At 35.5% G+C, this 15634-nt stretch overlaps 2 protein-coding genes across 2 annotated transcripts; both read left to right on the top strand.

The window, feature by feature from the left end:
* The first annotated feature begins 861 nt into the window (after positions 1-861).
* On the top strand, positions 862-1549 carry LOC102578328 (uncharacterized). The gene has a single exon (XM_006351870.2). The coding sequence runs from the start codon at positions 975-977 to the stop codon at positions 1419-1421; it is 447 nt and encodes a 148-aa protein (XP_006351932.1). The 5' UTR covers positions 862-974; the 3' UTR covers positions 1422-1549.
* Positions 1550-12565: 11016 nt separating this feature from the next.
* Positions 12566-15047, top strand: LOC107061439 (uncharacterized). The gene is made up of 2 exons (XM_015310703.1): positions 12566-14449; positions 14562-15047. Exons 1-2 carry the CDS (start codon positions 12566-12568, stop codon positions 15045-15047), a joined length of 2370 nt encoding a protein of 789 aa, XP_015166189.1.
* The last annotated feature ends 587 nt before the right edge of the window (positions 15048-15634 follow it).

Below are 15634 nucleotides of genomic sequence, written 5' to 3' on the forward strand. Positions count from 1 at the left end.
AATCATTCTAGTTTGAGAAATATGCCACTAACGGCCCTCGAATCATAGATAAATTTTATGAGAGAAAAATCAAGGGAGGAACAAAATTGTACCCGCACTATTACCAATAAAATATTCATATTTCTTTAGATTTTATTTGTGTGGTTAAAAACCTCTTTAATTTTAAAAAAAAATAATATTTGTGTGGTTATTTATTTTTCATATGTTTAAAATTTGTTGCAAATATTAATAATTAAAAAAATGAAAAAGAAAAATATGGTACTCCCTCCATTCCATATTAATTTAATTTTTGAGGCATTTTTCATTTTTCAAATTAACTTAATTGTTCAGTTTTCAAGATTACTTTGAGTGTTCTTCCAATTTTACCATTCATTAGTTAGTATTGGAATTAGTGATTAATTAATATTTAGTTATTTTAATCATAAATTTGACAATAATTAATAAAGGTAAAAATGGAAAACTATGTTCAATTTATGTCTTAATTTATTTTTCTTAAAGGGTGTGAAGCACCTTAAAAATTAAATTAATATGGAAGGGAGGGAGTATTATCACATCAAATTGACATAAACAAGTGAGCAAACAAAGTAGTTGTTGTGTTCATTAATTGAGAAGGAGACATTTGAAGTTTTCAACCACCACCGCTTCTTGAGGGTAACACACCAACCCCCACTTTCATTTGTAAAGTAAAATTAACAAATAGTACTATTTTTATACGTACCAATTATTTTCATTTAACGTTACTCACTACTTTTCTTCTATTTTTATGAATTTAAGGGGTCTTTCAATTATTACACAGACAAAAATTCTACATTAATTAATTAAAAGAATTTAATAAAGGAACGAATTGGGAGCGTGAAAGATAAAAAGAAAAAGCTTAAACTTTCTGTCGTTTTTCCATTCCTAACTTTTCTGTTCTACTTAAGACCAATATTGTCTTCTACTTACATCTATCTATCATTTTGGGGATCAACAAAATGTTTCTAAAAACCTCAATTTCCACTACCAAAAAGCTCATCCAGAAAACGTTATACAATGTGAAATATTTATTCTCTGGTGGAGGTGGAGGTGGTGGATATCAAAAGATTCCAAAAACCTACACAGAGCAGAAGAGGATAATAATAATGTCGTCTCCGCCGCCAACAAAGGAAGACCAAGTTTCAAAGAGGAAGGAGATAATCATGTACGATGGAATAAAGAAGAAATATGAAGAAAAGAGAATTAGAGATGAAAGGAGTTATTTGGTGGCTCAAAAGCTAAACGAATTGAAAATGTTAGAGAATTACAAAGACGAACATGCTCTCGATATTGAACAAGTTCTTTATTACTACTCGCGTCTTACTTGCCCCGCTTATGTTGAAATTGTGGACAAATTTTTCATGCAAATTTACTCTGAACTTTTTGGAGCTAGTACAGTTAATTAACTTGTAATACTAATTCATTCTTCTTTTTCTTCATTTTCATCTGCTATGGAAAATAACACCTTCGTCCTTCACTTGTCTACCTTCCTCCATTTTCTCATCTCAAATAAATATACACTATATATTTTATATTTATTTTCGAAAAAGGCTCATAGTTACCCTCATCAAGCTTATTTTCTATATTTGCCCTTTATCATTCCATTTAAAATGTATATTTTTTCTTGGATGGTTAACTCGATCTCATGTTCCCACCCGTATTTCGTTTTGGCGTCTATGTGAATTTATTAATATCTTGATTAAAAAAAAAGGAATAGGGTCAAAAATATCCCTAAACTATGTAAAATGAATAAAAATGTTCTGAGTTGATAATTTGGTCCGAAAACGTCTTTGTCTTGAATAGTTTAGTCCAAAAATGTCCTTGTCGTTAATAGTTTGGTCTAAAAATATCCCTTTTCAAATAAATATATTGGTATTTCTTTTCTTTTTAAATACATTCTTTACCTAATGATGATTTTTTAAATTAGAGAATGTTTGTCCTACTTCAATTCACAAAAGATTAAGAAATAAAATATTTTCGATTTTATTTTATAGTTATCATAAATGAAAATTAATGATGGGTCACTATGATCTTCTATATATGACCTATATTATCAGTTAAAAAGGTACATGGAGTTATTTTGTTTTAATTTTTAAAATGAGATTAAGAAGTACAAAAATATTATTTATTAGTTAAGGTGATTTTAAAAGAAAAGGAACAAGAATACAATTCTTTAAAAAAAATAGTATTTTTGTATAGAAATGCCCTTATAGTAACACCTTCATTAATTTTCATTTAGATAACGATAAAAATTTCTAATAAATAGAAAATATTATTATTTCGTAATATTTTTTGAATTGAAGTAAGATAAATATTTTCTAATTTTAAAAACCACCATTAGAAAAAGAATGTGTTTAAAAAGGGCATCTTTGACCCATTAAATATATATATAAGGATATTTTTGGACCAAACTATTGACAATAAGAGCATTTATGAATTACCAAACTATCAATGGAGGATATTTTCGTTCATTTCACATAGTTTATTTTTATCCATTTTCCATGAAAAATAATCTCAATATAATTCACTACTAAAAAACTGCCGAAAAACAACGGTTGAAAGCGATGGACTGCATCGCTTTTTTGGTCAAAATCGACGAAAAAGCGATGCAGTCACTTTTGTCCTTGATGCTTTTCGAAAAGCGATGGACTGTGTCGCTCCAAAACGACGGACTGTGTCAATTTGGTTAGTTTATTTTTTTATTTTTTTAGGAAAGCGATGGACGATGTCACTTTTTATTTTTTCAGAAAAGCGACGGACAAATTGATGCAGTCCGTCGCTTTTTATGGAATATTTTTAAAAAAAGAATGCATAAAAGCGGCAGACAAGGTCTCTTGTCACGACCCGATTTCTCATGTCATGGTGGCGCCTACTACACCCCACCAGTAGGTAAGCCAAACCCTTAGCCCTGAGCCATAAGCAACTGGCTACCAAGCGAAAGTCAACAACAAGGAACATAAAGCTTATAACGAAGCGAAGAAAGGGTAATCAATAGAAATGCAACAGAAGAAACTATTCCAAGACTTGACATCAGTCAATAATCAAGCATCTAATCAAAATAAGAGTACAAAGTTTGTTACAAATACAAAGTAAGTACAAGTTTTATCTGAACAAAATATAAGACTAAGCCTAGCAAAAATCAGACAAAAACCGACAACTTCAAAATCCAAGATCCCACCCTAGTTTCTGAGACTCCAAGATGCTCTGCACGACTCCAAATCAACGGCGATAATGTAACACCCCAAAAATTTCTAAGCTAATTCCTTAATTGCATGTAAAATTAAATAAGGTGATCCTTAAGTTACTCATATGTGTAAAGGTCATTTCTTTGGTGTTCAGATGGATTTGGATATGATTTAAGGTCACAAGAACCCCCTACCACAAAGTTAAGTTGAAACCTTCATTTTCGATTAAGTTTCGACATAAGATTCTACTTAGGTCAACTTCAAATGATCATATCTCCTAGCACATAATGAATTAGGTGATCTGTGACCTACCAAATTAAAGGTCTTTGAATCCTCTTTCCAACGCCACCAAGTTTGCCTCATATCATGTCCAGAGTAAAAAGTTATGATTGTTTTACCAAAGAGACCCCAACCGACGGGCCGTGGGTTGAACGACGACCCGTCTTGTCAGGCCGTCGTTAGAGTATTGGGGGTCAACTTTTGGGACCCAAATCCTACGAATCCAACCGATGGGCTGTAGGTGAACCTACTAGCCGTCGTTTGGACCCGTAAATGGACTTTTGAGCCTTAAAAACTCAATATATAAACCACGGATGGGATCTACGGTTCGTGGGTCAAACCACGACCTGTAGGTGGTCCCGTGGACAATTTTTGACAGCTTTTAAAGAGGGGTAGTTCGGTCTTTTCCCACCCTCTCTAAGCCTAACCCATGACTTTTTTTCACCTAATTAAGGTCTAAATATTTTCAAAACATTATTTTATGTTCTTTAACACTTAAAAGACTTAGAGCAAGGATTCAAGAGGTAAAAGGCTAGGGTTTTCTATCGTTATTCGAATTTCATCGATTTCGCCAAGAATTTTGTTCTTCCCAAGTATGTCAGGCTATCATAGTGATGGACTGAGTTCGTCCTCACGCCCTACATCTACTTTCTACCAGTAAAGAATAATCTAGGATTACATCCTTAGTTTTGATATTTCTTGAGATGAGTTCGTTGTTGAATTTCGAGTTGTTATTCCTAATTTTTGAGTTGCTATATAATATATATTGAAATTCTTGAGTTGATTATTCATGCCTATTTTTCAGCATGAACCCTATTATTTGAAGTATTCACTGAGTTATTGATGAGAATCTAATTAACCGAATAATTATCTTAAATTGATTTTCTCATAAGGTAAAAAGGAGTTTTTGAGGAAAGTTTAAAGAGGCATTTTGAGTAAAGCTTAGGGGAATTATTGACTCCCAAATTTATTTATTTTTACAGTGAGAGAGGAGAAACTTTAATTTTTAAACAAGTAATGAGTTCAGAGTTAATTCAGAGTAGTTGCCTCTTTTAAGAGGATAGTTGAGCAATTATCTCAAACCAAAGAAAGAGTAATGTTTTTATACATTAAGCAAAGGTAAATATTATTGAGAATAGTATTGAGCACCGATATGAGGGAGAGTTCAGAGAACTCACAGCCCCCATAAACCATGTCTTGCCAACATGGGTACATGATCACACTTTTTAGATGAATCCTTAGATCCTTCAGGCATAACTTAGTGGATCCACTTAATTGAGGTGTTCTATATCCCGGCACGATATAGGACAGTTCTGGTAGTGTGGACATGACGTTGTATCATCACTTAACTTATAGTGATGGTTTTCGGTTAGAGAATCTCCCAATATAGTTAAAGTGTATTTTTATATATCACTTATTATGTTAAAGTTCAAAAAATGAGAAAGTATTTTTGTAAATTTTTATATGATTTCACTTCCTTATTTCTTTACATTCAATCGAGTATATATCTACGTCTATTGCAACCTTTTCATTTAGTTGTTTGGTATTCAACTGTATTACATACTCGTACATTCAATGTACTGATGTCATTCGACCTACATCTTTTATGATACAGATAAAGGTGTTCAGGATCATTAATAGGTGTTTCGTTGAGATCACTTTGCACTTCAGATACTTTTGGTGAGCCTCCTTGCTTTTCGGAGGATTTTACAATTTACTTTCATGTTATTGTTGAGTTGTCGTGGGTCTTGTCCCGACTTATATCCTAGTATTAGAGGCTTCATAGATAGTTAGTGTTGATGAGTCTCTCAGTATTTCCCTTTTATTTGAGATGTTTTGAGATTGTTTTGCAAAGTATTATTATTATTACACTTAAGTATTTTTCAAAAGTTGAATCAAGTATTTACTTGAGTTTGAATGTTATAAATTCAATTTTAAAGCTTATTTATTCTTGAGTAAGTCTTCCACCAGATAGTCAGTGTGAACACCTAATTTTTGACGTGTTTAATCTACTCCTACAATATATATTAGGGTCTTATATTTTTGTTTTGTATTTTGGGTAGTTTGTTTTTGTTTACATTATTTTTTTAATTGGCCCAAATGACCCAATTTTTGATTGAATTGGGTTGATTTAGACCAAATTCTGATGGCCCAATCAATTTTGACCCGGTCCAATAGAAATGGTCAAGATTAAATCTCAATCATCCATGATTTTTTATCCAAGGGTTCTTATGGGACCTTACCAAAAATACAAAACCCCAAAATCAAATTTTTATTGCCATTTTTTATTTTTTTGTTCTTCTCCCCCTTGCTTCGACCTATCGCCGACCGGCCACCACCGCCGCCGCCACTGCCGCCGCCGGCCACCACCCCTTGGCCAGTCATCCCCGTCCTATATCATTTACATAAAAGTGTAGATCTCTTCAAGGGCTATCCTTTCATGTAAAGTTTATGTCCAAAATCCGTCAAAAAAAATCCGGCGGAGTTTTCCGACGACCTCCAATCGTCTGAAAATTTATGTCAACCATTTCCCCCTCTCATCCTCTATCCAAATCCGTCATTATCACATTTTTTGAATCATATAAGTTGTTTTGATGCCGGATTTATATTGTTTTGTTAGTGTTCTTCAAGTTCATGTTTAAGTTGTTACTTGTTAGTTTTTTTGTTTTTTTTAATTTCGTTTTTATTTCTTTTTTATTTTTCAGCCCTATTTGTTGTGTTTTGATCTTTAAAATAGTTTTAGATGTTTAGATTTTGTGTTTGTGGACTTATTTTGTTTTGATTTTTGGGTCTTGATCAATTTTGGGCCTATTTTAAAATTTTCAGATGGCCCATTTAGCTATTATTCAATTAATGAATAAAAGAAATAGGTCATCTAAAATAACATATTGGGCCTATTCTAAATTTTCAGATGACCCATTTAGCTATTATTCAATTAATGAATAAAAGAAATAGGTCATCTAAAATAACATATTGGGCCTATTCTAAATTTTCAGATGACCCATTTAGCTATTATTCAATTAATGAATAAAAGAAATGGGTCATCTAAAGGGCAATATAGTCTTTTTAATTAATTTTATCTTGAAAAAAAAAAAAAAATTCCATTGGTCATCTTGGGTGGCACCTTGGGAAAACAAAGAGTCCAATGCATGCATTGGCTCTTAAGTTTTCAAGAAGAGTGGGGGGTTTAATGCTCAACACCTATTTAAACCCCCACTCTTATTTGATTAAGGAGGGGAAAAAGAAAAAGAAAGGAGAAAGAACAAGAACAGAAAGGAGAAAGAACAAGAACAGAAAATTGGAAAAGGAAAATCATTACTTTAAAAAGAAAAATACATATATATTTCATCTTTGGTGGTCTTTTGGGAGTGGAATTGAGTTTTTGCTTTCATCATTGTTTTGTCATCATCTCTTTAGGTATATTTCTTTCCTTACACTTTGCAATGTAACTTCAGAAATAATGAAGCATGTTTATATTTTTGATTTTAATTATTATGTTTAGTTTATTTGAATTAGTTAAATATGTTATGATACTTAATATGATTATGTTTCATTGTTATTGTATATTTGTGTTTTTATTACTTAAACTAAGTGTTAATTCTATCTTATCATTATGAAACAATATATAACTCTATTGGAATTAGTTAAATTATATCTTGTTGTTATTACATATTTGTGTTCTATTATTAAACTATGAGTGAATTTTATATTTATCATTATGAAGTTAATACATAAACCATGCCTTTTTGCTAAAAAAATAACAACAATCTCAAAGTCTTTTTTTTAATTTTTAGTTTCTGATCATTCTAAGAAAAGAAAAAAAAAGTGGCTGGTTTTTTGCAAAACTAAATCTGGACATTTTTGCAAAAAGTGTAAATCTAGCCATTTTTGCTGAAAAATGTAAATCTGGTCATTTTTGCAAAAATAATGTAAATTTGACCATTTCATAAATTCAGTTTCTCTTAAATAAATATATAAAATGGTTATTGAAACGAAATACAAAATCGGCTACTTTGGTTAGTGATTTAATTATTAGATAAAATAGGCTATTTTTGCAATTTTCTTTCAAAAGAAAACATATGACCATTTTATGAAATACTGAAAATTTTATCAAAGTGGTCGTTTTTTTTTCCTGAAATTATATCAATATAAATTTTTTAGTATATCATTAGTTGTTTTAAAAGGGACCTAGTCATTATTTTATTTTATTTTTAAAAAAAAGAATGTATACTTTTTTTTTCTTTTGTTGTTATCATCAAGTAGGGACACTTAATATATTTATTTATTTGTTTATTTATTTTTTAAAAAAATAATCTTTGTTCAAGTCTATATGTTGCAACAAGTTCTTTTTTTTTTCAATTTTTTTTCTTTGCTCATTATTAAATAAAATTTGAGTCATTAATTATCAATCTTTTTTTAGAAAAAATAAACTAAACTTTAAATACCACCCTGTGTTCGGTTACGATCCTTAGTGTGTATTCTTTCTAAAAAAGGTGATCTTGTGTGCGGTTACGCTCCTAGGTCAATCATTTTTTATTAAAAAAAAAAGATTAGTAACTAACACAAATTTATTCTTCTATCCAAAAATTATTTTAGCCAAACACTAGTTGATAAAGCGACCGTGCTAGAACCACGGGACTCGAGGGGTGCCTCACACCTTCCCTCCGGTCAATAGAATTCCTTACCTAATCTCTGTTTTAGTTAGACTAAAAATAAAAAGATTTTTTTTTCTCTTTTTTTAAAATTAGGAATTACTAGGTGACTTGGAACACCTAAAAATCTCATTTTCAAGTGACGACTTATTTTATTTTTTAAAAAATAATAATCATTTTTTGTTTAGTTTTATATTTTATTTTTATTCTATTTTTTATTTTTTTTATTTTAAAATAAAAACGTCGTATCCATAACTATTGTAAAAAGAGAAGTGGTGTGATAGATCTGACGACTCTGCTGGGGACTTTCTTTAGAATTTGAACTTTGTAAATTACTATATTTGGCTATTTTGAATATTTGGATAACCTTTTTTTGACTAATTGCGCTATTTCAATGATTCATTGTTTTAATATTGTGTAATTGTATATAAATTGCCTCCTCTTGCACACTCTCTGAATCTTTAGATTTTTTTTATACACTGTGTGTGCGGATACGCTCCACGGGACTTCTGTCTAGGATGAGCCAGTGTGCGGTTACGCTCCTGGTTCTAGGTTTGTCACACATGTTAGGCGGGGTTGGACCACCAGTTAAGCCGGAATAGCTCTGCTACTGGTACGCTGACCCTCCCCAGCTCGAGTTGTCCACTCGAGTAAGCCAGTCTAGACACCTTCCAAATAAAGTACTAAACCTAGCAAAAACTATCTCTGGTAGGCTACGTTTATTTGTATCATTTGCATTTGACCTAGAAAATCTAAGATATGTGCCCACTCTAGACCAACATGTTCATTTTATGTGTTACGTGAAAATAATTTGTTCAGAAGGCCTTTATATTGTCAACCAGCTTTATGATAGCTTTGTCTTTCAATTTTTTATTTTTTAAAAAATAATAATAATAAAAGAGGTTGAAATAAAATGGATAGTCTTTCAAGTGTGAGTTTTTTTTTATGACTACGCACACCTGATTCTCACTAAAATGAGATACGTAGGCATCCCTTCTCGGGTTTGGTGTTTGTAAAAAGAGGTATTTTGTTTTTTTTTTAAAATAATTTTTTGTTTACTCTTCTTCCCTCCCTCGGTTAGAGTTTGTCATAAAACATTAATTTGGACTCTATTCAAAGGTACAAATGGCACCTCCGACCAAAGGACAGGGTTCCAAAAGGCCTAGAAGTGAAGAAATTCCAGAGTTCATGATCGTTGACACAATACCTAAGAATTTATGGCGATAGTGGACAGACATGGAGAGTCATGAGCAAAGGAGAGTAAAATAACATCTGGGACATCTAGTGCATCTAATGGAGATTGACCCTAGAAGGGATGTGATCGAGGCATTGATTCCTTTCTGGGATTCAAAAAATAATGTATTTCAATTTTCTAACTTCGAGATGACACCAACTCTGGAAGAAATCGCCAGCTTCATGGGGAAGGGGTCCAGTGTTCGGGGTGCTGATCTCCGCAACAAAAAACCTGTAATTCCAAAGAACGTTGATGCCAAAAAGTTCTTGGAACTTCTCAAGATCAATCAAGTAGAGAAGGAGAGATTGAAAAATGGGTGGGTTTCATTGGACTTTCTATATGAGAGGTATGGCCAAAAGGATGAATTTGAAAACTATCGAAACCAACTTAGCAACCAAGGGGGTGAAGAGGCTTGGAAGGCGAATGGATGTTTTGCCTTCATGGTCGCGTTTTTGGGGCTCATTGTTTTCCCCAAACGGGATAAGCATATCGATATTCGTCTGGCTGGGGTGGTGAAGGCGTTGACCACAATGGAGAGTCCTACTATTATTCCTATGATCCTGGCAGATATATTTCGTGCATTGACTAAATGCATAAATGGGGAAATGTACTTTGAAAGCTGCAACATCTTGTTGCAGATATGGTTTTTGGAACATCTTTATCACCATGACCGTGCACCCAGGTTCACTCCAGACTGGTGTAATTATGTTTCTTCCCATAAGGAAAGAGAAACAAAAATCGATTTCCCAAAAGGAATTACAGCGTGTGAAGAGAAACTTTCGGTGATCACGTCTGATGAAATAGTGTGGAATTATTACTTGTTCCCAGCTAAGGATGTCATATGCATGTCTAGTGGTATCTCGTTTCTTGTGTTGATTGGGTTTAGAGGTGTTCAACCCTATGCCCCACTTCGGGTTATGCGTCAGCTGGCTAGAGTACAAGAAATCCCACCAAATGATGATATGAGTAGATTTGTATTTGACACCCCGCCAGGTTTTGCCTTTTGATAGCGCTGATATTCTGAAGATCTGGTTTGGGAGTATAATTTCGGAGCTAAGTGAAATGGTTGTGGAGTAAGATAAAGGAAAAGTGGTGCCTGGGTACTTATTGTGGTTTCGTGATCCAACAACATTTGGTGACATTCCCGAAGGATCCAGCAGAAAAAGAAAAGACAAGCACACCATATGACAGTTGGAAAAAGAGTTGGAGAATGCCAAAGCCACCATAGCCCGACAAGAAGTTCAAGTCCATATATGAAGAAATCACCAGTTGGAGTTACAAGATGTGGAGGGGGAATTGAAGAATACAGAGGGGAAATTAGCTCGATAGAGGAGGAGTTGGATAGTGGAATTCATTTGGCCCGACAGATAAAAAAAAGATAGAGGAAGAGTTGGATAGTAGAATTCACTTGGCCCGACAAATAAAAAAGGAGCAGAGTTTTGAAATTTCTCGATTGAAGAGGGATTTAGTGGCATCTGAAGAGGTCGTGAACTACCAAAGGGGAGAACTTAAGCGGCGGAAGGAGAAATTTGAGAAAGAAAGGTCATGTTGGATGCATTTACATGATCAGCTTAAAGCAGAGTTAGAAGAACATAAAGAAAAATCAGTCAGTGTGTTGATATCGAAGAGGGGCAAAGACAAAATGATCATTGAGAGAGCAACACTTCGCCATCAACTTGAAGCAGCCGAGGAGCGAGAGGCCCTCTTAAGGAACAATCTTGGTGATCATCAGGTTTGGTTGAATAACTGTTATGAAAATATGGGAAAAGGCTAGGCGTCAAGTTCATCAGCTGGCGGAACAAACCTCCCATGTTATTAAGAATCATCGTCGCATGAATTATCCAGAAGTGGCTGAGCAAGCACGAGCCATTGTTCCCCATCTGCCGAAGGTGTTGTTGAATCTGTATGTGACCTTAGGAGGACAAAGAAAGCCCAAGGAAGATGATGAAGATTGAAGAAGAGTTTAGTTGTTTAGGTTGTTTGTTTGTTTGTTTTATCTTGTTTTTATTTAAGACTCAGTGTTTCAGTTTAAAGTTCGGTGTTCAAAAAGATCATGTTGATCATGGTTGTGTTTAAACCCATTGATCTTGTCGTTTTGCTTAAAGTTTTTTTTTGGAAATGAATGAAATGGTTGGACTTTGCTTATCTAAATTAATGTTGTTGAGTGGTCTAAATTTCTGAACTACGTAATGATCTGATTCATGCGGCGACATGATACGTAGGCAACCTCCAAAGGGTTCGATCAAAACTTTAAAAAAAAAAAAAAACAAAGCAAAGCTGGGATGAGACAATGGCCTTCTGAACTCTTGTTACTATGTGATTAACAAATGTGTGATTGATGTGTAAAATTGTCTAACCCCTAACAAGTTTGTTCATTTCTCTTTAGTTTAGTAAGCTTTCGATGGTTGGTTTGTGGTAAACTGGCAGAACACCCGTACTTTACCAGGTCTAAGGTAAGAACGTCAATGACAAGCAATACTGAAACTGCGGTAAACCCAGTGGATACTCCAGTTGATTCAACGACAAGAGAGTCAGCCACTGTTGAAGAAAATCGGACATTGAGGCATGTTATGGCACAGTTGTGTCAAGCCTGGGCCAATGGCCAAGAACCACCAACGTCTATTCCCGGTTTTCCTGAGATCACTAGTATCCGATCTTCGTCTTCTCAGGTCCCGATATCAGATCCTTTCTTTCCTCCGGGGGTATGGTCCATTTGATAATTGTGGGGTCGGACCATCAACAACACGCCCTCAAGGCATGCCATTCAGGAATAATCCCACTGTCGCGACAGCTGCACCGGTCTATACTCTCCCACAACCAACTGTGACGCAGAGAGCAGCTCAAGAGGGATAGTTCACCGTCCATCCAGAGCAATACTATACTCCTAGGATAGCATTCGGGGGCCCTAACTCTGTACAATTCGGCTCCCCTATTGATGTTGAGAGGCCCCCTCAAGTCTCAGAGAAAGAGGAAATGTTGAAGAAAATGAAAAGCATCGAGCAACATATGAAAAGTATGCAAGGGCTAGGAAGGCACAAAAGTGTCGCGTTCAAGGACTTGTGTATGTTCCCAAATGTCCACCTGCCACCTGGATTCAAAACCCCTAAGTTTGATAAGTATGACGGGCACGGTGATCCCATAGCTCACCTCAAGAGATATTGCAATCAACTTAGAGGTGCAGGGGTAAAGAGGAACTGCTCATGGCTTATTTTGGTGAGAGCCTAACTGGTGTTGCCTCAGAATGGTTTATAGACCAAGAGATCTCCCACTGGCACATCTGGGATGATATGGCTCAAGATTTTGTTAGACAATTTCAGTACAATGTCGACATTATGCCAGATCGCAATACACTTTCTAATATGAGAAAGAAGTCAAATGAAAGCTTCAGAGAGTATGCTATCAAATGGAGGGAACAAGCAGCCCGGGTCAAGCCACCATTAGATGAGCAAGAATTGGTTGATATCTTTATAGAGGCTCAAGATCCTGACTACTTCCACCACCTGACAGTCGCAATGGGAAGACCATTTCACACAACAATCAAAATCGGAGAAATGGTCGAAAGTGGTCTCAAAACAGGAAGGATTGTGAGCCAGGCAGCAATCAAAGCTACCACACAGGCCATTCAAGGTGGTTCAGGAAGTTTTGGAAATCGCAAAAGAAAAGAGGAAGTTTCTTCGCTAGTATCAGGGTCAATAGGTGCTCAAAGGAATTATAATTGTCCTTACCCACCACTTCAGGGACAATCTAGCTATCCTCAACATTACTACCCTTATGTCCCTCAATATCCAGTATCTCCATCTCCATACACGGTTTTCAATGCTCAGTCATATGTGCTTTCTCCCAATCGCCCACATTTTCGGGCCCCAACTCAAGGAAACCTTCGCCCACAACGACCACCCTATCAGGTCCCTTACAACCCTCCTCCTATGCAAAATTATGCTCAAGATCAAGGACAGAAAAGAAAATTTACTCCATTGGGAGAGTCATACTCCAGCTTGTTTCAAAAGTTAAGAAAGATAGGAGTGATTGGGTCTATCCCACCACATCGTCTGAATCCAACTGCTCTAGGTTTCCAAGCCAATGAAAGATATGAGTATCATTCAGGGGCCCCAAGACACATCACTGATAATTGTTGGACCTTGAAGGGGGCGATAAAGAAGCTAATCGATCATGGAGTGGTCGTTGTGACAGATGATCAAAACACTCCCAATGTGACTAATAACCCACTTCCAGCTCAAAACAATTTAGTGGGTATGATCTGCGATGATCAAGAGTATAAACTCCTTGGCAAAATGGGAAAGTTGTTTAGGAAGATCGGAGAGGAAAATAAGCCGATAAAGAGTTTAGAACCAGTTGCATCTTTGAGTGTGGAAGGTGTCAACCTTGATACCAAAGTTTTGTGTGTCCCGGGGGTTTCGAAGGGGATTGAAGTTCGAGCAGGTATGCCGAAGTTGTATGTATCAAAAGGTTTTTCATTAACACAACAGGACCAATTTTGCTTGGCAAAGTTGAAAGGACCTATCTTTGTTAAGCTTGTCCAACAGCTTCCGGTAACTGATTTGAAGGCTGTCCCTTGGAACTATAACAAAATCACTGTGGTTTACCGAGGAAAGGAGATTGTTGAAGAGGTTGATGAAGTAGGAGGGCTGACACGCTCTGGAAGATGTTATTCTCAAGAAGAATTAAGAAAAGGGAAGATGACTCAAAACATCCAAGTACCACTGAAGAAAGCAGTTACTGAAGAAGAAGCAGAAGAGTTTCTAAAAAAGATAAAGGTTCCGGATTACTCTGTTGTGGAACAATTGAAGAAAACCCCGGCACAAATTTCATTGTTGTCTCTACTCCTGCACTCAGAAGAACATCGTCGTGTGTTGAATAAGATTTTGAATGAAGCACATGTATCGAAGGAGACCACGGTAAATCAGTTAGAGAAAATGGCCAAGCGCATCTTTGAGTCAAACACCATCACTTTCACTGATGATGAGTTGCCCACAGAGGGAGCTGGACACAACAGAGCATTGCTTCTTACAGTGAAATATGAAGGGTACTATGTAAAGAGGGTCATGATAGATGGGGGATCCGGGGTAGACATATGTCCTCTCTCTACGCTGCAAAACTTGAAAATTAGCCTTGACAGAGGCTCGGGCAGACCCATCAACTCTGCATCAAGTTGTTAAGTTTGAACACAACAATCAGGAAATCATTGTGCATGGGGAAGATGATTTACCTATTTACAGAGATCCCTCCATTCCATACATTGAGGCAAAAGAAGGATGTGATTCCATTGTTTACCAGTCTTTTGAGGCCGTATCAGTCAATCGCTTTAGAGAAGGAGACCCCATTATCCAACCATGTCTCTCTTCTTCCTCTTCAATGGTAGCAACGACCATGCTCAAATATGGTTATCAGCCTAGTAAAGGTTTGGGACTATGTTCTCAAGGAATTGTGGATCCCATTACTCTTTTTGGGAACCAAAGCACCTCTGGCCTCGGATACAAACAAAGCAAGAGAAATGAAGATGAGAGTAATAACCACAAAGGGACTGATTGGGCGTTGCCACAACCGATTCCCCATATTTATCATCCTTTATCAAGTCTCAGGGTCCAGAAATGGAAGCTTCTTTTACTCATGAAGACATTGAAGAAGTTATTCAGGATCTCAGTCAGTTGTTTTGTGAAGTAAACATGGTTCAAGTTGGTGAAGGTACAAGTCATGCCGATGTGCAGCTCGTGGGCTCAGGTGTTGAGCTAAGCAATTGGGAAGCCACTCCTTTCCCCATAAGGAAGGAGTCTTGGTAGTTTGTTTTGCTACTCTTTGTATTTTGTTTTTGTCAGGGTTGTGATCCGAAAGTTTGAAAGTATTTTATATTAATGTCAACCCTTCTATCTTTTTTTTTAATTCCAATGAAATGAAATTCCAGTTTCATAGTAAAACTTTTTCTTTTCCCTCCCCTGATTCTTATTCTCCATTTTTTCAGTTCTGTAAATGCCGGCTTTGATAACATGACATGCATGTGGAATTCACTCCCAGATCTTAAAGAGTTGTTATTTCTTGAATCCCCGAGTCGAGAGGTTGAATATGATGAAGAAGAGGCTTTTAGGGAAATTAATAGGGAATTGGAACAGTTTGAGCACAAACCTAAGCCTAATCTTAGTGAAACTGAGGCCATCAATTTGGGAAGTAATGAGGAAGTCAAAGAAATAAAAATAAGTCTTCTTGTCAAGAAGGAAATTAGGGATGCCATAATACAACTTTTGTTTGAATACAAA

This window comes from Solanum tuberosum, unplaced genomic scaffold (genome assembly GCF_000226075.1).
Source record: "Solanum tuberosum cultivar DM 1-3 516 R44 unplaced genomic scaffold, SolTub_3.0 scf00139, whole genome shotgun sequence".
Lineage (NCBI taxonomy): Eukaryota > Viridiplantae > Streptophyta > Magnoliopsida > Solanales > Solanaceae > Solanum > Solanum tuberosum.

Bases quoted from the DNA above. Each gene is read 5' to 3' on its own strand.
- LOC102578328 (XM_006351870.2), top strand. From the start codon at position 975: ATGTTTCTAAAAACCTCAATTTCCACTACCAAAAAGCTCATCCAGAAA.
- LOC107061439 (XM_015310703.1), top strand. From the start codon at position 12,566: ATGGCTTATTTTGGTGAGAGCCTAACTGGTGTTGCCTCAGAATGGTTT. The intron at 14,450-14,561 runs GTAGACATATGT...CACAACAATCAG, and splicing joins TGATAGATGGGGGATCCGGG to GAAATCATTGTGCATGGGGA.